This window comes from Dictyostelium discoideum (genome assembly GCF_000004695.1).
Source record: "Dictyostelium discoideum AX4 chromosome 6 chromosome, whole genome shotgun sequence".
Lineage (NCBI taxonomy): Eukaryota > Evosea > Eumycetozoa > Dictyosteliales > Dictyosteliaceae > Dictyostelium > Dictyostelium discoideum.
The window spans coordinates 522,242-545,019 of NC_007092.3; the positions used below are offsets into that span (position 1 = coordinate 522,242).

The 22,778-nt window shown below is 21.4% G+C and overlaps 9 protein-coding genes across 9 annotated transcripts in view; 3 read left to right on the top strand and 6 right to left on the bottom strand.

The window, feature by feature from the left end:
* Positions 1–1,152, top strand: part of DDB_G0291544 (hypothetical protein) — a gene marked incomplete at both ends in the record, with an annotated part of 4,537 nt that extends 3,385 nt beyond the window's left edge. Inside the window, one exon of the mRNA XM_630203.1 lies at positions 1–1,152. This exon is cut by the window's left edge and continues 543 nt beyond it. Coding sequence (XP_635295.1) covers positions 1–1,152 — 1,152 coding nt within the window.
* Positions 1,153–1,465: 313 nt separating this feature from the next.
* On the bottom strand, positions 1,466–1,705 carry DDB_G0291542 (hypothetical protein; the record flags this gene model as incomplete). Its single annotated transcript, XM_630204.1, has 1 exon — positions 1,466–1,705. One exon carries the CDS (start codon positions 1,703–1,705, stop codon positions 1,466–1,468), a length of 240 nt encoding a protein of 79 aa, XP_635296.1.
* A 471-nt stretch (positions 1,706–2,176) lies between these two features.
* DDB_G0291642 (hypothetical protein) lies at positions 2,177–3,223 on the bottom strand (the record flags this gene model as incomplete). The annotated part of the gene is made up of 1 exon (XM_630205.1): positions 2,177–3,223. The coding sequence occupies one exon, from the start codon at positions 3,221–3,223 to the stop codon at positions 2,177–2,179; it is 1,047 nt and encodes a 348-aa protein (XP_635297.1).
* Positions 3,224–4,118: 895 nt separating this feature from the next.
* Positions 4,119–5,678, bottom strand: DDB_G0291644 (hypothetical protein; the record flags this gene model as incomplete). Its single annotated transcript, XM_630206.1, has 1 exon — positions 4,119–5,678. The coding sequence occupies one exon, from the start codon at positions 5,676–5,678 to the stop codon at positions 4,119–4,121; it is 1,560 nt and encodes a 519-aa protein (XP_635298.1).
* Positions 5,679–6,178: 500 nt separating this feature from the next.
* On the top strand, positions 6,179–7,224 carry DDB_G0291680 (hypothetical protein; the record flags this gene model as incomplete). Its single annotated transcript, XM_630207.1, has 2 exons — positions 6,179–6,411; positions 6,699–7,224. 2 exons carry the CDS (start codon positions 6,179–6,181, stop codon positions 7,222–7,224), a joined length of 759 nt encoding a protein of 252 aa, XP_635299.1.
* Positions 7,225–8,600: 1,376 nt separating this feature from the next.
* Positions 8,601–10,277, bottom strand: DDB_G0291540 (hypothetical protein; the record flags this gene model as incomplete). Its single annotated transcript, XM_630208.1, has 1 exon — positions 8,601–10,277. The coding sequence occupies one exon, from the start codon at positions 10,275–10,277 to the stop codon at positions 8,601–8,603; it is 1,677 nt and encodes a 558-aa protein (XP_635300.1).
* Positions 10,278–11,087: 810 nt separating this feature from the next.
* Positions 11,088–11,633, top strand: DDB_G0291538 (hypothetical protein; the record flags this gene model as incomplete). The annotated part of the gene is made up of 1 exon (XM_630209.1): positions 11,088–11,633. One exon carries the CDS (start codon positions 11,088–11,090, stop codon positions 11,631–11,633), a length of 546 nt encoding a protein of 181 aa, XP_635301.1.
* Positions 11,634–12,013: 380 nt separating this feature from the next.
* DDB_G0291682 (hypothetical protein) lies at positions 12,014–13,189 on the bottom strand (the record flags this gene model as incomplete). Its single annotated transcript, XM_630210.1, has 2 exons — positions 12,014–12,774; positions 12,850–13,189. The coding sequence occupies 2 exons, from the start codon at positions 13,187–13,189 to the stop codon at positions 12,014–12,016; spliced, it is 1,101 nt and encodes a 366-aa protein (XP_635302.1).
* A 963-nt stretch (positions 13,190–14,152) lies between these two features.
* Positions 14,153–21,890, bottom strand: pks40 (beta-ketoacyl synthase family protein; the record flags this gene model as incomplete). Its single annotated transcript, XM_630211.1, has 2 exons — positions 14,153–21,180; positions 21,260–21,890. 2 exons carry the CDS (start codon positions 21,888–21,890, stop codon positions 14,153–14,155), a joined length of 7,659 nt encoding a protein of 2,552 aa, XP_635303.1.
* Positions 21,891–22,778: the final 888 nt, after the last annotated feature.

The following is a 22,778-nucleotide window of genomic DNA, read 5'->3' on the forward strand; positions in this document are numbered from 1 at the left end:
ATTTCAAATCCTATAAATAATAATTGTAATAATAATAATAATAATAATAATAATAATAATAATAATAATAATAATAATAATAACAATAACAATAATAATAATTATACAAATGGAACTTTTTCACCTGGATTTGGTAATTTTAAATTGGATTCAAATTCTTCTCCACTTTTAACATCAATTCAAAATCAACAACATTTATTGCCAATTAAATCACACCAACAACTACAACAACAACAACCACAACAACAGTCTAATTCATCATCAATAAATATACAACAACAACAGCAACAACAACAGCAACAACAAAAAATAGATGGAGAATTTAAAGGAAAAGGATTAAGCAATTCAATTGAAGCTCAATTATTTTCAGAAGAGGAGGAGGGATTGTCATCAGATTCTGAAGAGTATGAAGAAACTGACACTTTTAGCGATAATGATGAGGATCATTCTTCACCTGATACTACCACAAATACATTTAATAGTAATAACATCACCATTAATAATAATAATAACATTAATAATAATAATAATAATAATAATAATAATAATAATAATAATAATAATAATAATAATAATAATAATAATAATAATAATAATAATACATATGATGATGATAAGAATAATGATAATGACAATAATAATAAAAATAAAAACAATAAAAATAGTAATAATAAAAATAATTTAGAATTCTTTACAATTGTTGCATCAGTGCCATACGAAACGGATTCAATGTCATCACCAACAATAATAAATTCAAATCCTTTCCAAAGAGATGAATATTGTACTGGTTCAGTAGATACTCCAGTTACTCATCTCGAGCCATCTTATATAACTAAAACTACAACTGTAAAAACTACTACCACAACTAAAAAGATACCTCAACAACAACAACAACAACAAAATAATCAGATTGAAAATAGTAAATCAATAGTTGAGTCAGATATAAAACAACTACCATTTGATCAACAATCACATCAAAATCAACAACACCAAAATTCCACACCAAGAAGTTTTAATCTTTCCCCAAAGTTTAACTCTTCAACATGTACTGTAAATAGAACTCCAGTTGATAACAATGCAAGCGATTTAAAATCAAGTTTGGATATGAGAAGATACTCTAGAGATTTAATACCAACCAAAATCACAACATAATTCTTTATATATTAATAATTTTTGTATAATTTATAATATCAATTAAAATAAAAAAATAATCAAAGATAATCAAAAAATAAATCTTTATTTTTTACAATTAAATGTAAACAAAAAATTAAAAAAAAAAAAAAAAAAAAAAGTTATTTATAAATTTGATATTTCAAGGAATGATTGAAATTATCTCTTGTCTGATTTGAGTTTTTTATTTTACAGCATTTTTGGAAAAAAAAAAAAAAAATAAATATTTTATTTTTGGATTTGGTGATATTACTATTCTTGTTCTTTTTTTTATTGTAATTGGAAATAGAGATAATTATTTTTTGTTTTTATGATTGTTCATTATTTTACATTTTGTATTTTTTTTTAAATTTGGTATTTCATTGAATTCTGAAATTGGAATAATATAAATTGATTCAAGTGTTGTATTTTGATCGAGCATTGATACAATTGATTTGGTAATTAAATTAATATTCTTTGTTTCAGATTCATAATAACAAATAGTAAAATCAAGTGTTAAATTTTTAATTGTTTTATTATTTGCAAGTGAGTTCATAAAATCGTTTAAAAAGTTTTCATTGAATAAACTATTTTCATCCCATCCACATTCACCACCACAATCATGAGTAATTGATAAATTTGTAATTGTTGAATTTGTTGATAATAGTTATAAACATTTTTTCCATAGAGACATTGAATATGGTGGTATTTCTACACATGCAATTATCATGATCCCTAAATGAAAAATAGATTTGGTAATCTTCATTTTTTCAAAAAAAAAAAAAAAAAAAAAAAAAATTTAAAATAAAACATTTGTGTTGTAGGGAATTTTCAATAAAATTTCACCATTGTTGTAGGGAATTTAAAAAAAAAAAAAATCAAATTTAAAAAAAAAAAACCCAAAAATCTCTCTGTTTTTTAATTTTATTTTTTTTATTTTATTTTATTTAATTTATAAAAATGAAATGGAATTTGAATACTATTTTTTTATTTTTTTTTTTTTATTTTTATGATTATTCTTTATTTATTATGTAAATATTTTACATTTTGTATTTTTTGTTAAATTTGATATTTCTTTGAATTCTGAAGTTGGAAAAATAACAATTGATTCAAGTGTTGTATTTTGATCGAGCATTGATGTAATTGATTTTTTTAAATTTATAATGTCTGTTTCAGCATCATAATAACTAAGAGTAAAATCAAGTGTTAAATTTTTAATTGTTTTATTATTTGCAAGTGAATTCATAAAATCATTTAAAAAGTTTTCATTGAATAAACTATTTTTATCCCATCCACATTCACCACCACAATTATGAGTAATTGATAAATTTGTAATTGTTGAATTTGTTGATAATAGTTTTAAACATTGATTCCATAGAGACATTGAATATGGTGGTATTTCAATACATGAATTATCTTGATCACTAAATGAACAATAGATTTGGTCATCTTCATTAATACCATCACCAATAGTATCACCTTGGAAATTAATAAAATTTCTAAAATTAAAATTATCCATTTTATTAAAATCAAATTCTGTTTTATCACCACCAAATTTACTATTATCATAGATTGAAGATATAAAATGAAATTGAAGGTCGAATTCGAGTGTATGTAAATTTGGTGATTGTAAAAATCTATAAAGTGCATATAATGGTATGAAGTCACCAAGGATTTCTACACTTTCATAGTTTTGATTTAATTTTGAAATTGAGTGATATTGTCGAAGATGTGATTCTCCTGCATCAGAGGAACTAAAGGGTGTTATTTTTAAATATTTTGGATTTAATTCTTTAATCATTTCATACACGAATCCATAGGATGTACCTTCTTCATAATCATATTCAACTTCAAATAGATTTGTTTTAAATTTGAATTCTTCTCTTTCAATATGTTCTAATATTTTGGGTTGATATGGTTTAAAGCAAGCCAAATCCAATTCAAAATTAATTATTATATCTTTATTATTTAATTTGTTTAAATATGTTAAAACCCATACTGAATTTTTGAACGAATATTCATTGTCATATGAACATCTAACATTAACAGTTTCTAATGATTTTAAACTATTCATATAATTAATTGATTTGTTATTTATTTTAAAGTAATCAATTATTATTGTTTTAATTAAATCATTAGGAACTAATTTAAATTTGCTATTATTATTATTATTATTATTATTATTATTATTATTATTATTATTATTATTATTATTATTATTATTATTATTATTATTATTATTATTATTATTATTATTATTATTATTATCTAAATAAACATGTGGAATATAATGATTGAAAAGTATTTGAGAATTTTTAAACCAATTCCAATTGACAAAAGAATACTTTTTTATTTTATTTTTTATAAAGCCATCTGTTTTTAATTCTTCATATAATAAATATATTCAAAAAAAAAAAAAAAAAAAATAATTATTTTGTGATATTTTTGCTGAATAAATGTATTCCAAAAAAAAAAAAACCAAAATATCTTTTCAAAAAAAAAATATCCACCAGGTTTATTATTCCAAAAAAAAAAAAATAAAAAAAAAATAAAAATAAAAAAAAATAAAAAATTTTATTCTTGATATATTATTTTTATTAAATGTTTTGTCACCAAAGACAGAATAAAAAAAAAGTAATATATGAATGGAGAAAAGAATTTGAAACAATAATTGATTTTGAAACTTTCATAGTTTTGATTTAATTTAATTTCTAAAAAAATAAAATGATCAAAAGAATTGGATATAAAATTCAGAATTATTAATTTTTTTTTTTTTTTTTTTTTATATATTTATAACGATGGGTCATTATTTGATTGGTTATTATTTTACATTTTGTATTTTTCTGAAAAAGTAATATACTTTAGTATTTATTGTTAAATTTGATATTTCTTCGAGTCCTGAAGTTGGAATAATAATAATATAAATTGATTCAAGTGTTGTATTTTGATCAAGCATTAATATAATTGATTTAATATTTTTTGTTTTTTATTTTACATTTTGTATTTTTTGTTAATTTTGATATTTCTTCGAGTCCTGAAATTGGAATAGTAATATAAATTGATTCAAGTGTTGTATTTTGATCGAGCAATGATACAATAAAATATTTGCCTCCAATATTACAAAAAGAAAAATTAAGTGTTAAAGTTTTAATTGTTTTATTATTTGCAAGTGAATTCATTAAATCATTTAAAAAGTTTTCATTGAATAAACTATTTTCATCCCATCCACATCCACCACCAATATTATGAGAAATTGATAAATCTATAATTGTTGAATTTGTTGATAATAATTTTAAACATTGATTCCATAGAGACATTGAATATGGCGGTATTTCTTGACGTCTAAATCTACCACAATATGCTAGATCATCTTCATTAATGCCATAATCAATATAATCTTCAATATAATCACTATCAAAATAATAATTTTGGGAATATTTTTTTTTAAAATCAATAAATTTAAAATTATCCATTTTATTAAAATCTAATTCTATTTTATCACCACTATATACACTATTATCATCTCTATTACCATCGCAATCACTATTATTATTATTATTATTATTATTATTATTATTATTATTATTATTATTATTATTATTATTATTATTTTTAATTTGATTATCATAGATTGAAGATATAAAATGAAATTGAAGATCGAATTTGAGTGTATGTAAATTTGGTGATTGTAAAAATCTATAAAGTGCATATAATGGTATGTAGTCACAAATGATTTCTACACTTTCATAGTTTTGATTTAATTTTGAAATTGAGTGATATTGTGGAATATGTGATGCTCCTATACTTGTGTTACTAAAGGGTATTATTTTTAAATATTTTGGATTTAATTCTTTAATCATTTCATAGAGGTATCCATAGGCATTTGTATCTTCATCATCATATTCAACTTCAAATTTATTTGTTTTAAATTTGAATTCTTTTTCAATATTTTCTAAATTGGTTGACTCTTCAGAGCTATACAATCCTAATTTGAAATTAATTATTAAATCTTTATTATTTAATTTATTTAAATATGTTAAATCCCTTATTGAATTTGTGAATGAACATTCATAGTCTTCTAAACTTTCTACACTAATAGTTTCTAATGATTTTAAACTATTCATATAATTAATTGATTTATTATTTATTTCAAAATAATCAATTATTATTGTTTTAATAAAATCATTATGAACTAATTTAAATTTGTTATTATTATTATTATTATTATTATTATTATTATTATTATTATTATTATTATTATTATTATTATTATTATTATTATTATTATTATTATTATTATTATTATAAAAATGTGGAATAAAATGATTGAAAAGTTTTTGAGAATATTTAAACCAATTCCAATTGACCAATGAATAGTTTTTAATATTATATTTTATTATATTATCAATTTGAAATTCTTCATATAATATTTGTTTTTGAATTATTAAAGGTAATACTATTATTTTATTATTATCATTATTTTCTGATAGATTTGTTTTGAGTTTTTTATTTGTTGTTTCGTCCTCCATTTTTTTTTTTATAAAAAAAAAAAAAAAAAAAAAAAAATTTTCTTTTTAGAAAAAAAAAAAAAAACGATTGGGATATTTGAGTTGGGTTTGATAGGTGGTATTAGAAATAAGGGTAAATTTCAGCATTAAAGTGGTGAAAAGTAATTTTGTGCGGCGCTGTGGGTTTTTTTTTTTTACTTTAATTTTTTTATTTTAGATTTTAGAAAAAAAAAAAAAAAAATAAAAAAAAAAATTTAAAAAAAAAAAAAAAATAAAATTCCCATGCTTTTTAACCTCTATTTTTTTATTTTTTTAGGAAAGCTGCTAGTTTTTTTTTTTTTTAAGGGTGATTTCTCACAACTCTAATAGAATAATAATTATAAAAAATTGAAAGAGTTTTAAAATAAAAAAAAAACCATAATATCTTAAAAAAAAAAAAAAAAATAATCTGTTTTATTTATTTAATTTTTAATTATTGTTTTTTTTTTTTGTATTTGTAAATTTTAATTTTTTTTATTAAAATGGATAATAATTATAATAAATATAGTTCAGGACAATCAAAAATAATTTCAGACTTTGATAAGATTCAAGATATATTTGAAATTGTTTTAAAAAATCATGTCAATAACCAAAGTACCCAGGATAATAATAATATAAGAATTTTAGATATTGGTTGTTCACATGGTAAAAATTCAATAATTGTCTTAAAACCATTAATTGAACAATTAGAAATAAATGGAAGCCAAATGAAAAAGTAATTGAAATATTTCATTCAGATCTACCAGTAAATGATTTTTCAAAATTATTTAATGAAGTTTATCATTTAAATTCATACTCAAATAAAATCAATAATATTTTTACATATGGTATTGGTAATGGATTTGAAAATCAAATAGTACCAGATAATTCAATTGATTTTATATTTTCATTTTCAACTTTACATTGGTTACCATTTTTAAATGAATATAAATCATTTGAAGGTTGATTACAAAAACCATTTTCAGATCGTTTACCAGGTTTTGAAAATTATTATAAAGAAAGATTATTAAATGTATTGCATCATCGTTATAATGAATTAAAAGTTGGTGGTATTTTTTCATTTAATCTTTTCATTCAAGAAGATCAAGGTAGTGAAAATGAAGAAAAAAGTAAATCAATGAAAAATTGTACGAAAAAAATTAAAGAAATTCTTAGAGAAATGAGTTATGAATCAATTTTATCAAGAGAAGAAGTTGAAAATATGATTGTTCCAGCCATAATTTTTACTAGAAATGAATATCAATATGCAATTGATAAATCAACTAATAATACAGGTCTAAAATTAATTTATGAAAGTAGAATAACAAGCAATTGGTATTATTGTTATCAAGATGATGAATCTTATATTAGCTCAATCATTGCATTTATTGGTAATTTCATTAAAAACGCAATTAATGGAGATAAGAATAGAGTTGATTCAATATTCAATGATTTTGAACAACGTCTACATTTAAAATATAAATCAAATCCAAAAGATTTCCAATTTCATGTTAGTAGTTTATATTTATCATTTTTAAAAGAAAATTGAATAAATTTTATATGTTGGTAAATAAAATTAAATGTTTAAATTGAATACTTACTAAAATTTATTTATTATTTTTTAAAAGAAATACAAATTACAACTCTAAATTTTCTATGTTATTTATTTTATTTTTCAAAATTTTAGTCTATCTTTTTTTAATATAAATGGCCGGTTGTTAAAAAAAAAAAAATAAAAAAAAAAATTTTATTCTTGACATTTTATTTTTATTAAATGTTTTGTCACCAAAGACAGAATAAAAAAAGTAATATTTGAATGGAAAAAAGAAATTTGAAACAATAATTGATTTTGAAACTTTCATAGTTTTGATTTAATTTAATTTCTAAAAAAATAAAATGATCAAAAGAATTGGAAATAGAGATAAAATTCAGAATTATTATTATTATTTTTTTTTTCATATATTTATAACGATTGGTCATTATTAGATTGGTTATTATTTTACATTTTGTATTTTTCGAAAAAGTATTATACTTTTGTTTGTATTGTTAAATTTGATATTTCTTCGAGTCCTGAAATTGGAATTATAATATAAATTGATTCAAGTGTTGTATTTTGATAGAGCATTGATACAATTGTTAATTTCATCATCATCATCACGAATAGTAAAATATTTGCCTCCAATATTACAAATTGCAAGATTAAGTGTTAATGTTTTAATTGTTTATATTTTTTTATTTTAAATTTTTATTTTTATTCTTTTTTTTATAAATTTGNATATTTATAGGTACAAGAAAAAAAAAAAAAAAGAAAAAAACCAGTGTGTAAATTTAATTTAATTCAATTTAATTTATTGTACTTTGAGATTGGGGTATTCGAGTTGGTGTTAAAGTTTGATAGGTGTGGGTAAAAAAAAGAAAAAAAATAAAAGTAAATAAAAAACGAAAAAATAATAAATTATTATTATTTGAAAATAAAAAAAAAAAAAAACCAATGTTTTTATTGAAATAACCAAAAATATCACAAAACAAACAATTTTTTTTTTTTTTTTTTTTTTGAGTTAATCAAAAAAAAAAAAAAAAAATATCCACCAGGCCTGTATTTTATTTTTTTACTTATCTAATTAAATAAATAAAACAAAAAAAAAAAAAAATACAGAATTATTTAATTTATTTAAATATGTTAAAACCCATATTGAATTTTCCAATGAACATGCATTGTTATATAAACATGCAACATTAACAATTTCTAATGATTTTAAACTATTCATATAATTAATTGATTCATTATTTATTTCAAAGTAATTAATTATGAAGCATATTAATATTTTGAAACAAAAGGAATAAAAAAAAAGAGAAATTAAATGTAATCATTTTTCAATTATATATTTTATAAATTTTACATATGCAGTCGGGAAAAAAAAAATGTTAAATTTCCCTTTCTTTTGAGGGAGGAAACTTTTTTGAAGTTTCCCCACAACATTTATCTTTATTATCGACTATTATTTTACATTTTGTATTTTTTGTTAAATTTGATATTTCATTGAATTGCAAAAATGGAAAAATATAAATTGATTCAAGTGTTGTATTTTGATTGAGCATTGATGCAATTGATTTATTTATTAAATTTATATTTTTTAATTCATATTCAACTACATTATCCCGATTACTAAAACCAAGTGTTAAAGTTTTAATTTTTTTATTATTTACAAGCGAATTCATAAAATCATTTAAAAAGCTTTGATTGTAACTTTTTAAATTCTGATCACCCCATCCACATTTATTGTATACTCCACCACAATTATTAGAAAATGATAATTTTGTAATTGTTGAATTTGTTGATAATAATTTTAAACATTGTTCCCATAGAGACATTGAATATGGTGGTATTTCCATACATGAATCATCTTGAAAACCAAATGAACAATAGGTTCGATTATCTTCATTAATACCATTATCAATAATATCACCTTGGAAATTTCTAAAATCAATAGATTTAATATTATCCATTTTGTTAAAATCAAATTCTGTTTTATTTTTATCGCCAATAATATTATTATTATTCATTTCATTATCGTAGATTGAAGATATAAAATGAAATTGAAGGCCAACTTTGAGTGTATGTAAATTTGGTGATTGTAAAAATCTATAAAGTGCATATAATGGTATGTAGTCATCAATGATTTCTACACTTTCATAGTTTTGATTTAATTTTGAAATTGAGTGATATTGTTGAAGATGTGATGGTCCTGCACCATAGCAAAAACCATATATACTAATGGATTTGATTTTTAAATATTTTGGGTTTAATTCTTTAATCATTTCATAAACGAATCCATAGATTTTTATGTATTCAAAATCATATTCAACTTCTAATAGATTTGTTTTAAATTTGAATTCTCTGTCAATTAACATATGTTCTAAATCATCTGATTGATAGCCATTAGAACGCAATTCTAAATTAAAATTTATTACTATATCTTTATTATCCAATTTATTTAAATATGTTAAAATCCATAATGAATTTGTGAATGAATATTGATAGTCATATAAACATCTAACATTAACAGTTTCTAATGATTTTAAACTATTCATATAATTAATTGATTCATTATTTATTTTAAAGTAATCAACTATTATTGTTTTAATTAAATCATTATCAACTAATTTAAATTTATCACTATTATTATTATTATTATTATTATTATTATTATTATTTTTATTATTATTATTATTATTATTATTATTATTATTATTATTATTATTATTATTATTATTATTATTATTATTATTATTAATACTATTATTGTAATAACTTCTGAAAAAGTCATCGTCATATTCTCTATCATTATCTAAATAAACATGAGGAATAAAATGATTGAAAAGTTTTTGAGAATATTTAAACCAATTCCAATTGACAAAGAAATAGTTTATTATTTCATTTTTAAATTTGTAATCTTTTATAAAATCATCTGTTTTAAATTCTTCATATAATAAATATAATATTTGTTTTTGAATTATTAATGGTAATACTATTATTTTATTATTATCATTATATTTTGATAGATTTGTTTTGAGTTTTTTATTCGGTGTTTCTTTTTCCATTTTTTTTTTAGTGTTTTAAATTATCTGATATTTTAATAAAAAATATTAAAAATTATTTTTGTTTGATTATTATTTTTATTGTTTTTGTTGGGGAGAATTTTTTTGTTTTTTTTTTTTTTTTATTAAAAATAAATAGAAATAAAAATAAAGCTAAAGAAAAACAATAAAATGATCACACAAATATTAAAAAAATAAAATAAAAAAAATGAAAAAAAAAAAAAAAAAAAAAAAAAATGATTTTTAATAATATCTAAAAAATTTTCAGGAAAAAAATGAAAAAAAAAAAAAAAGCATTTTTTTCAAAAAAAAAAAAAAAAAATTCTTGGTTTGCCTTTATTTCTTTTTCATCACCTAAACTCATACCTCTTTTTCATCACTCAAACTCATTATATTTACAGTGAACGGATTTGTGGTAACAGCGATAATGAAAAAAAAAACTAAAATAATCAAAAAAAAAAAAAAATAATCAAAAAATAAAAAAAAAAAAAAAAAAAATCTTGGAAAAAAAAAAAAAAAAAAAAAAGTTTTTCCCCCATATTAATTTATATTGGATTATTATAAACATGTAAAAAATAATGATTGAAAGGTTTTTGAAACTATTTAAACCAATTCCAATTAACTAAGGATTTTTCAAAAAAAAAAAAAAAAAAAACCCAAAAAAAAAAAAATTTGTAAAAAAAAAAAAATTTAAAAAAAATAAATAAGGTCGGAAATGAAATTTTTTTAAAAAAAAAAAAAAAAAAAAAAAAAAAAAAAAAAAAAAAATGTTGTCATATACCATGGGTAATGGAAAAAAAAAGTAATTAATAAATGGAAAAAGAGAAATTTGAATACTCAAGAGAGGGTGAAAAGAGTAGTTTAACAATTGATACAGGTAAATTAGTTCAGGAATTTAATTCTTTGCCATATGAAGATATTCAAGGTAAAAAGAAAATTATAGAAAAGTTATTTGGTTCAGTTGGTGACGATGTATCAATAGAACACAATTTTCATTGTGATTTAGGATTCAATATTCATGTTGGTAATAGATTCTATGCAGGTTATAATTTTACAGTATTGGATGTAGCAGAGGTTAGAATTGGTGATAATTGTTTAATTGCACCAAATGTTGGCATTTATACAGCAGGCCACTATATATCACCACCAGAGGAAAGGCATAAAACAGGTTATGGTATACCTATAACAATTGGTAACAATGTTTGGATAGGTGGTCATTCTGTAATATTACCAGGTGTAACCATTGGCGATAACTCTATCATTGCCGCTGGTTCTGTCGTTAATAAAGATGTTCCAAAAAATACAATCGTTGCTGGGAATCCAGCTAGAAAAATAAAAGATATAACTTCAAAACTTTAATAACGTATAATTTTATTTTATTTTATTTTTTTATTTTATTTTGTTTTGTTGTGATTATTTTACATTTTTTATTTTTTGTTAAATTAGATATTTCTTTGGATTTTAAACTTTTTCTAAAATTTTTACTATAATTAATAACAATTGATTCTAGTGTTGTGTTTTTGTCGAGCATTGATGCAATTGATTTATAAATTAAATTTATTTTGTTTTTTTCTTCATATTCACTTAGACGCACTTGAAAATTAAAATCAAGTGTTAAACTGTTAATTGTTTTATTATTTGCAAGCGAATTCATTAAATCATTTAAAAAGTTTTCATTTAATAAACTATTTTCATCTAAATCATAGTTGTCAAAACCACAACGGGAAAATGAACCACAATTATGAGTAATTGATAAATTTGTAATTGTTGAATTTGTTGATAATAATTTTAAACATTGATTCTAGAGACTTTGAATATGGTGGTATTTCTTTTGAAAAACATGAAATTTCACTACGACTATATGAGCAATAGATTTGATTATCTTCATTTATACCATTATCAATATAAAATTTAATATCATCATGAACTTCAAATATTTTTCCTTTATTATCATTTCCAAAATCAATAAATTTAAAATTATCCATTTTATTAAAATCTAATTCTGTTTTGTCTTTATCACCACTATCTTTACTACTATCATCTCTATTACTATTACTATTACGATCACTATAATAATTATTATTATTTTTAATTTGATTATGATCATAGATTGAAGATAAAAAATGAAATTGAAGATTGAAATTGAGTGTATGTAAATTTGGTGATTGTAAAAATCTGTAAAGTGCATATAATGGTATGAAGTCGTCAATGATTTCTACACTTTCATAGTTTTGATTTAATTTTGAAATTGAGTGATATTGTTGAAGATGTGATTCTCCTGAATCTGAAACACATCGAAGGGGTTTGATTTTTAAATATTTTGGGTTTAATTCTTTAATCATTTCATAAACGAATCCATAGGTTGTATTATATTCAATATCATATGAAACTTTAAATTCATTTGTTTTAAATTTGAATTCTTCTTTTTCAATATGTTCTAAATTTGTTGGTTCATAGGGATCACAGCAACCCAAATATAAATTAAAATTAATTAATAAATCTTTATTATTTAATTTATTTTAATATGTTAAAACCCATATTGAATTTGTGAATGAATATTCATAGTAATGTAAACATCTAATATTAACAGTTTCTAATGATTTTAAACTATTCATATAATTAATTGATTTATTATTTATTTCAAAGTAATAAACTATTATTGTTTTAACTAAATCATTATGAATCAATTTAAATTTGTTATTATTACTATTATTATAATTATTATTATTATTGATTTTGTAAAGAATATTTGTTATATTTAAAATTTGAATAGTTTTTATTATTATTATTATCAAAATAAATACGTGGAATAAAATTACTGAAAAGTTTTTGAGAATTTTAAACCAATTCGAATCCACAAGGGAATAATTTATTATTTTGTTTTTAAATTCTTTTAAAATTTCAAAACTGTCCATTTTATCATATTCTTCATATAATAACCATTATTATCATTATTTACTGATAGATTTGCTTTGAGTTTTTTATTTGTAGTTTCGTCTTCCATTCTTTTAGAAAAAAAAAAAAAAAATAAATCTTTGAGAAAAAAACAATTAGGAAATTGTTTTTTTTTTTATTTTTTTTTTATTTTCTTTTTTTTAAAAAATTTCAACAAAAATGTTCATGTTTGTTTTAGTTTCTCCTTTATTTTTTTTGATTTTTGTGTATTTATTTATTTTTAAAAATTTTATTTTAGGTCTCTATAACTAATAAAAATTAATATTTTCAATAAATGGAAAAATAGAAATTTGAAATTCAGTACTCAATAGAGGGTGAAAAGTAGTTTAACAATTAATGCAGGTAAATTAATTCAAGAATTTATCATGATTGATTTTATGCAGGTTATAATTTTACAGTATTGGATGTAGCAGAGGTTAGAATTGGTGATAATTGGTTTAATTGCACCAAATGTTGGCATTTATACAGCAGGTCATTATATATCACCACCAGAGGAAAGGCATAAAACAGGTTATGGTATACCTATAACAATTGGTAACAATGTTTGGATAGGTGGTCATTCTATAATATAACCAGGTGTAACCATTGGCGATAACTCTATCATTGCCACTGGTTCCGAAAAATACAATGTTTGCTGGAAATCCAGCTAAAAAAATAAAAGATATAACTTCAAAACTTTTATTAAAATAAAAAAAAAAAACTTTCTAAAAAAAAAGTAAAAAAATGAATTCTCAACAACAGATTATTAGCCTTGAGATATTGAACCCACTCTTAAGAGAGGTTGTTAAAAAAAAAGAGAACAGATAAAAGATTTAAAATTAAAAAAGTTAAAATTTTGCAAACCAAATAGTATACCATTAAAAAGATTATATGTTTATGTTGCGCTAAAAAAAGCTGAGAAATTAAAAAGATTAAATGTTTATTTATTTTTTATTTTTTTTATCAATAGAATTTTTAACAAGTTGAATAAATGAATTGATTGTACTATTTTGGACTTGTTGAATTGTTAATGCATTTGGAATTGAAAATTCTTTATCTACCCAATTCTTTAATTGAATGATAACTAAAGAATCTACACCATAATCAACTAAAATGATATCTTTATTAAGTTTTAAAATATCAGTTGATAATAACTCTGAAATTTTAAATGTTATTAATTGGTCAACAGTTAATTCAACATTGTCATCTTTTAATAATGATTTTGATTTTTCATTTTCTTCATTTATATTAATTTGGTAATCAAATTTAGATATTAATGATTTTTGAGGTAATCCATTCAACGAGGTGAAATTGAAATTTGATAAAATTAAATTTGATGATTGTGCTTGATTTTGTAATTGTAAATCCAATGTACCTAAAATTAAATTGGTTGATATTGGTAAAAGACCTTCACCACTTAATAATGCTGCAACACTTTCATTTCTTGAAACGAAACCTGTTGATTGAATTAAACCATAATTTGTACAAATTGTTGGTAAACCAATTGAAATTCTATATTTTGATAAAGCATCTAAAACATTATTAGATGAGATGTAACCACATTGATTTGCAGAACTTGTTTTACTTGTTATACTTGATGACATTATAAAATTGATTATTTTCCAATTTCTTTTAATTGATTGATTATGTAAATTAATTGCACCCATTGATTTTGCACTATGAGATTGTGTTAAATGATGTAAATCAACTTCATCAGAATTACAAGTGGCTTGAGTGTATGCGAAATGGAATATTGAATCGATATTATTAATATCTGGATTTTCAATTAATAATTCATGAATTCCCTTATCTGTTAATCCAGAATCACTAATATCAACACTCTTGAAATGGAATTTAATTTTATTTAAATAATTACCCATACTATTAATTGAATTTGAATTTAGTAACTTTGTCTTGTTAATTAATAATTCCATTTCCCATTTAATTGATGATTTTGATAAAATGATTATATTGTCAATTGAATTATTTTCAGAATTTCTTAATATCCATTTTAAAATTTCTAAAACTATACCTGATTGACCTGTTATTAATATGTTTTTACCTAATAATGATGGTTCAAGTTTATAATTTTGTTTAAAAATTGATTGATCAAATTTATCAATTGATTTTTGTTTTTCAATTAATTCATTAATTATTGAATCTTGATTTTCATGATCGACAACAATTTTACCCATATGAACTCTTTCATTTATAAATTCAATTGAGTCTTTAACATTTTCAATTGAATACTCAGTAATTGGGATTAATTGTAAATCATTTGATGAAACTGCATTTGAAATTATTGATAATGTTGATTTTATAATTTTCTTATCAACATATTGTAATTCAATATTATGATAACCATAATTATATTTAAATTTCTTATTATCAGTAAATTCATTTGAATTTAAATGAGTAATTGATAAATCAACAATTCTACCACTCATATTTAAACATTTGAAATTTGAATCCATATAATCACTTGATGATAATGTATTCAATATAAAGTCAACACCACTTTTACCAAATGGATTTAATTTACTAATTTTTGATTTAATTTGTTTAACGAAATTTTTATTTCTTGTTGAATATATACCTGAAATCATATCACCATAATTTTCTCTTAAATACTCTTCTTTTTCATTTGAACCAACAGTTACAAAAATTAAACCAGAATGGCCTTTCCATTTTAATATTTCTAAAGTTGATAAACCAACACCACCAGTTGCAGAATGAATTAATATTGTTTCATTATTTTTTAATGCACCAATATTATAAAGTGAATGATATGAAGTTAAATAAACAACTGGAATTGATGATGCTTCTGAATGAGATATGTTTGATGGTTTATGACTTATTACATCAATATCTGTAATAATATGAGATGATGTTGTACTTTTTCCAGTACCATAAACACTATCACCAACTTTAAATTCTTTATTTCCACTTCCGATATTAGTAATTATTCCAGAAAACTCTATACCGAAAATTGGTTCAACACTCTCTACTAAACCTGCATATATTAAATAATCTTTATAATTTAAACCTGTTGACATTACTTTAATTTCAACTTCATTTTCTTTTAATATTGATGTTGGTTTTACTTTTACTTTATATTCTAAATTTGGTGTTAATGATATCATAAAGTTATCAACTTGTTCTAATGATTCAAATGAACTTGAGTTCTTGAAAATTGATTTTAATTTTGTTTCATTTTTAATTCTTTCATAATAAACCTTATGATTATTAATTATAAACTCTCTTTGTATATTAATTGATGAATTAATTAATGGTTCAATTGTTTTAAATAAATTTTGATTTTCAATAATTGATGGGGTATCGAAATTTAATATAAACAACTCTAAAGGACATTCATGATAATATCTTGCAGCACCAATTAATGATGAACTTAAATAATTGGTTGTTGTCGAATCATTTGTAATTAAAACATGCTTACATTTACTATTCAATTCCATTAATTTTTGATTGATTTGAGTATATTCATGTGTAATGTTTACGAAATTATCAACAGATAATTCATCAATTGATTTAATGAAGTAAATAATTGATTCATTTGAAATATATTTTGTCATTTTATTAAACTCTTCAATTGTTGATATAAATTGTAAATTTCCATTATCAATTGATTTTATAAAATTATTTGATAAGTTTGAATCATCTTTATTGCCAAAAACAATAATATTATTATAATTTGTGGTTTCAGATTTTGAAAATGAAAGATTTGAAATTGATGGTTTTTGTGCTTGAATTACAAAACATGTTAATTCTGGTGTCATTTTAATATCATCATTAAAATTTACTGATTTTAATAACTTATACCAAGTTTGTTGATTCATACAACATCTATCTTTTCTAATTTCAGTATCTTGGAAAGACCACCATTGATCAAAAACACCAAAAATACCATCACCTACAATTGATTTATAAATTGGTTCAATGAATAATAAATGACCATTTGGTACTAATAATTGATAAATTTGTTCAACACCATATTTAACATCTTTAATGACATGTAATACATTAAACATAATTATATAATCAAAGTATTGTGGTTTCAATCCTTGTTTTTCACCAATCAATGGTTGTTCTAAATTTAATGCTTTATAAATTATATTAACTCTATCATTAAACTTTTCAAATTTAGCTTTTGCTTCGGTAATAAAAGATGGTGATATATCTGACCATGTATATTCAATATCAATTTGATAATTTGGATATTGAATTAATAATGAATTGATTTTTTCAAGTACTAATAATGATAATGATCCAACACCACCTCCAAATTCTAATATTCTAAATACTAATTTTTCATTTAATATTGGTTTGATGGATTCTTGAATGATTTCACCCACCAATTCATTTTGAGCAGAAAAACCACTTGAATAGAATTTATCTAATAAACCGCCTTCGAATAATGATTGTGGTGAATCTTCATCATTATCATTTTCTAATGGGAATAATAACTTTGAAATTATCTTTGTTGACTTTGAGAATATCTTAAAATTATGAGGACTTAAAACATTTTCAAAATCATAATCTTCATTATGGTACCATTGTTTTATTGATTCAAATGCAAATGTAAATAATCTTGAAAGCCATTTATTATCATTATCTTCTTTAATTTTATAATATTTTAATAATAATTGTTCAATTTCACTTGATTGAATTTCAGCAATTGTAATTTCTGGACATCTTTTATTGATATTTGAAAATAATAATTTTGGAATAAATGATTCATAAATTTTAATTTGGTCAACATATTCATCAGTTATTTTTCTTTTGAAAATATGATCAAATGATGATAGTGATGGAATTAATGAATCTTTTGATTGAAGATAGCATGAATAAATTTCATTTGTTGGATATTCCATTGCCAATGAATCTTTAATTTTTGTAGTTGATTTAAATGATGCGTTTTCCATTTCAAATAAAACAGTACCATTTTCTAACATTACAATAATTGATGCAGAATATGAATCACCAATTCTTGGTTTTAATTTTGAATAAACATATATTTTAGAATGTTGACTTGTGGTTGTTGGAACTTTTGATGAATAATAGGTTAATCCTTCAAGTTTTTCAAATACCAATTGACAATTCTCATCAATTAAACCAATTGAACCATGTAAACAACAATCAATAATTGATGAATCAAAAAAGGTTGATCTATTTTCATTAACACCTTGGCTTAGTGATAATTCAGATAATGAACAATTATTTCCAAAATAACATTTCTCAACTCTTTGGAAATCACCAGAATAATTTAAACCACATTTTGTTTTAATATGAGAATATAATTCTTGTTTTGATAATTTTGTAAGGTTACATTGATTTGAAATTAAATCATTTATATTATATTTAAATAGTGATTCTTCATCATCTTCATTTAAACCTTGGCCTCTTGAAAATAATTGGAAATTTGCAGTTGATGTTTGTACCCAATCGCTTGATGATTTTTCATCTTTAAAATGGAATAATGCTTTATATTCTTTTTTACCAGTTGAATGAATGTTGGTTTGTAAACATTGATTGACACCATCCATAAAAATCAATGGAGTTTTAAATTCAATAAAACTAATTAATATATCTGGTAACTCTTTATTTGGGTTTGTTGTTGATTCACTATTATCACCAAATATTTTTAAAATATTATCAATGTAACCACAACCTGGGAAATAATACTTTCCTTTAATTTGATGTCCTTTTAACCATTGGAATGGTTTCTTTTGAATATCAATATGAGTTTGATATGATTTAATATATGGTGTATGATTTGAATTTGAAATACCAAGATGATTGATTGATGGACCATTTGAAAGATGATGTTGATAGAGACTATCAAGTTTCCAATATTCTTGTTCTTCCCATTGATATAATGGTAAACTTAATGAAGTTTGAATATTATCATTTTCATTTAGGTTAGATAATTGAATATTAAATCCGATACCATTATAACCCAAACAATATAATTCTGAAATTAATTTTTGAATTTCAAATAAATCATTTGATTTCTTTTTTGAAAGTGGTGAAAAGATTGAAACTGATTGTTTTTTATCCTCTGGTACCATTTGTTTTAAATAAAATGATAAAGTTGGATGTGGTGCAATTTCAATAAATATAATTTCATTACTATTATTATTAACTGAATAATTTAATTCAATATGTTTATAAATATTTGAAATTGTATTTGTAAATCTTACAGGATTAATGATATTATCATAAACATATTTGGTATCAAATGGATTCATTTCATCATATAAATTTGTTGTAACTGTTGAGAAAATTGGATAGGTTGATTGTTTTGATTTGAATGAAATTTTTAAAATTTCATCTTTTACGGGTATTTGACTTGAGGTATGGAATGAAGTAGGAGAACCTAATATTGTACAAAATACACCATCTTGTTTTAATTCTTTAATAATTTCATTCAAGATTAATTCTTTACCAGCAATAACAATTGATGATGGTGAATTGTAACATGCAATTTCTAATTCTGGATATCTTGAAGAGTATTTTGAATTATATTCATTCTCGCCAATTGAAATTGATAACATTCTACCGAGACCATTTGTTTTTGATTGTACCATTGATCTGTGATAAATTAAATAACAAAAAGTATCTAAATCAATCATACCAGAACAATATGATGATGAAATTTCACCTAAACTATGACCGACGATAATTGATGGTTTAATACCCCAATGACAGTATAATTCAAATAATGAAATTTGTACCATACAAGTTGATGGTTGTGCAATTATTGAATATTGAATACCTTTTAAATCATTTTCATTAAATGATCTTAATTTTTCTAAAATTGAAAATCCATAATATTCACTTAATTTTGAATCAATTTTGTCCATTGATTTTTTGAAAATTGGTTCATTATCATATAAATTCTTTGCCATTGTTGAATATTGAGCTCCTTGACCACAGAATACAAATACCATTGTTGCATTCTTTTTATTTGATGATACTAACATATTTGATGTTAATTTATCATTTGATGTATTGATAGTGTTTGATTTTAAATTAAATTCATCCCAATTACTTGCAATGGCAACTGAACGTTGAATTAATTTTTTAGATTTTGATTTTATTTGATTTTCTGCAAATTCTTTAAATTCAACATTATTATCAATTCTTGATTTATATAAATCTAATGATTTAATTGAATTTGTTGAAAATGGGATTAAATATTGTTTTGGTGATTTTGATTTATTATTATTATTATTAGTTTGATTTCCTTTGAAACTTGATACAATTAAACAACAATTTGAACCAGTAACACCGAAATTATTAATGGCAATTGAAATTGGTTTATTTGATAATTTTAAAGTAGAAAAATCTATTGGGTCTGTCACAACCTTTAAATTCCATTGATTAAATTTAATATTTGGATTTGGTTTATTATAATTTATATTTGGAACAAAACATTGATTTTTTAAAATTAAACAACATTTAATTAATGATGATATACCGGATGCACATTCGCTATGGCCAATATTTGGTTTAAATGAACCAATTAATAATGGATTATTGGATGAACGATTTTCACTGGTTTTCAAAGCTATTGAAACACTTTCCAATTCAATTGGATCACCAGTTGGTGTACCAGTGCCATGAGCTTCAAAATAAACGATATCATTTTCATTGACTCCCCCATTTGTAGATTCCAATGCCAAACGAATACATTCAACTTGTGATGATTTTGAAGGTGAATAAAAATTTGATTTATCTGAAAATCCATTACCATCGACATTTGATGCTGAACCATCAATTACACAATAAATATTGTTACCATCTTTGATTGCATCATTTAAATTCTTCAAAATTGCAATACCTGCAGACTCTGATCTAACATAACCATCTGCATCAGCATCAAATGTTTTACATTTTCCATCTTTACCTAACATATTTAATTGTGAATATGATTTTGATGTGTTTGGATCTTTAGAAAAAAAAATATTAATAAACATATTTTTAAATAAAAATTTAATAATAAAAATTATAAATTTTTAAATACATACCTAATAAAATATTAATACCACCAACAACAGAAATATTACTTGAACCATCAATAATTGATTTATAACCTCTTCTGATTGCATTTGATGATGATGAACATGCAGTATCAATTGTCATTGATTCACCATGTAAATCAAAACAATAAGAGATACGATTTGATACAGAATGAGAAGATGAAGCGAAAATGTTTTGTTGAATTTTATTATTATTTTTATTTAAATTTTGATAATCAAAATTACTGCAACCAAGGAAAACCGAAGTATTGGAATCACGAATTTCAATTGGATCAATTCCAGAGTCTTCTAATGCTTCCCAAGTACATTTTAATAAAATTCTTTGTTGTGGGCACATGTGAATAACTTCCGATGGATTAATTCCAAAAAATAATGGATCAAATGATTTCAATTCTTCAAATGGTATTAATCCAGCATATTTTGTTGGAATATCACCTGTTTTATAAAAACTTTCATTCCATCTATCATTTTTAACAATTCCATCATACTTATTTAATAATTGACTCCATAATCCATTGGGTGTTAAATCACCTTTTAAATTTGGAAATCTAAAACCTATTCCGATTATTGCAACTTTATTACAATTTTCATTACTTTGATATTTATTTTTATAATCCATTGTTTGTTAATTGTTTTACTTTGAATTTTTTTAAAAATTAAATTTTTTTGGTTTTACTTTACTTAAAAAACTATTATTATTTAAAGAAAAAAAAAAATTATTTATAGTTAAGATTTTTAATTATGAAAAAAAAATAAAAAATTAGAAAAAAATAAAAAAATAAAAACAAACTATTTTTTTAAACTTACCAACTAAATCTCAAATCTCCCAATTATACAAGTCCTATATATTTTTTGGAGATTACCATTTGAAAAATAAGGATGGCTTATTTCGGAGTTTCGGGAAATAATAATAAAGTCAAAAAAAACCATAGGCTTTTTTATGACACCAAAAAAAAAACTAGTAAATAAATAAAAAAAAGGAGAATTTTTGAAAAAAAAAAAACGTGTTTAATTGTTTTTTTAATAGGAAAACCAAAAGGATAGGAATGACCAATCATTTCTTAAAAAAAAATAATAATTATAATATAATATAAATTTTTTTATCGCTTTCTTCCCACATTATAATGCCTTTGATTTTCAAACCCTAATTTATTTTTAGTAATTGATTTTTATTACTTTAAAAATATAATAATAAAATAACCAATTAAAAAATTAGGGATGCAAATCAAAGGCATTATGTTATTGGTTATTTTATTATTATATTTTTAAAGTAATAAAAATCAATTAATAATTATTTTTATTATTCATTTTATTTTTTATTTTATTTTATTTTTTTATTTTATTTTATTTTTTATTTTATTTTATTTTTTTATTTTTTTATTTTTTTATTTTTTATTTTATTTTTTTTTTTATTTTTCCTCAAATAATGTTCGATTTTATATTAATATACCCACACCCCCCTATAAAAAAAATAAAAAATAAAAAATCAGGAAATTGGAAAAAAGGG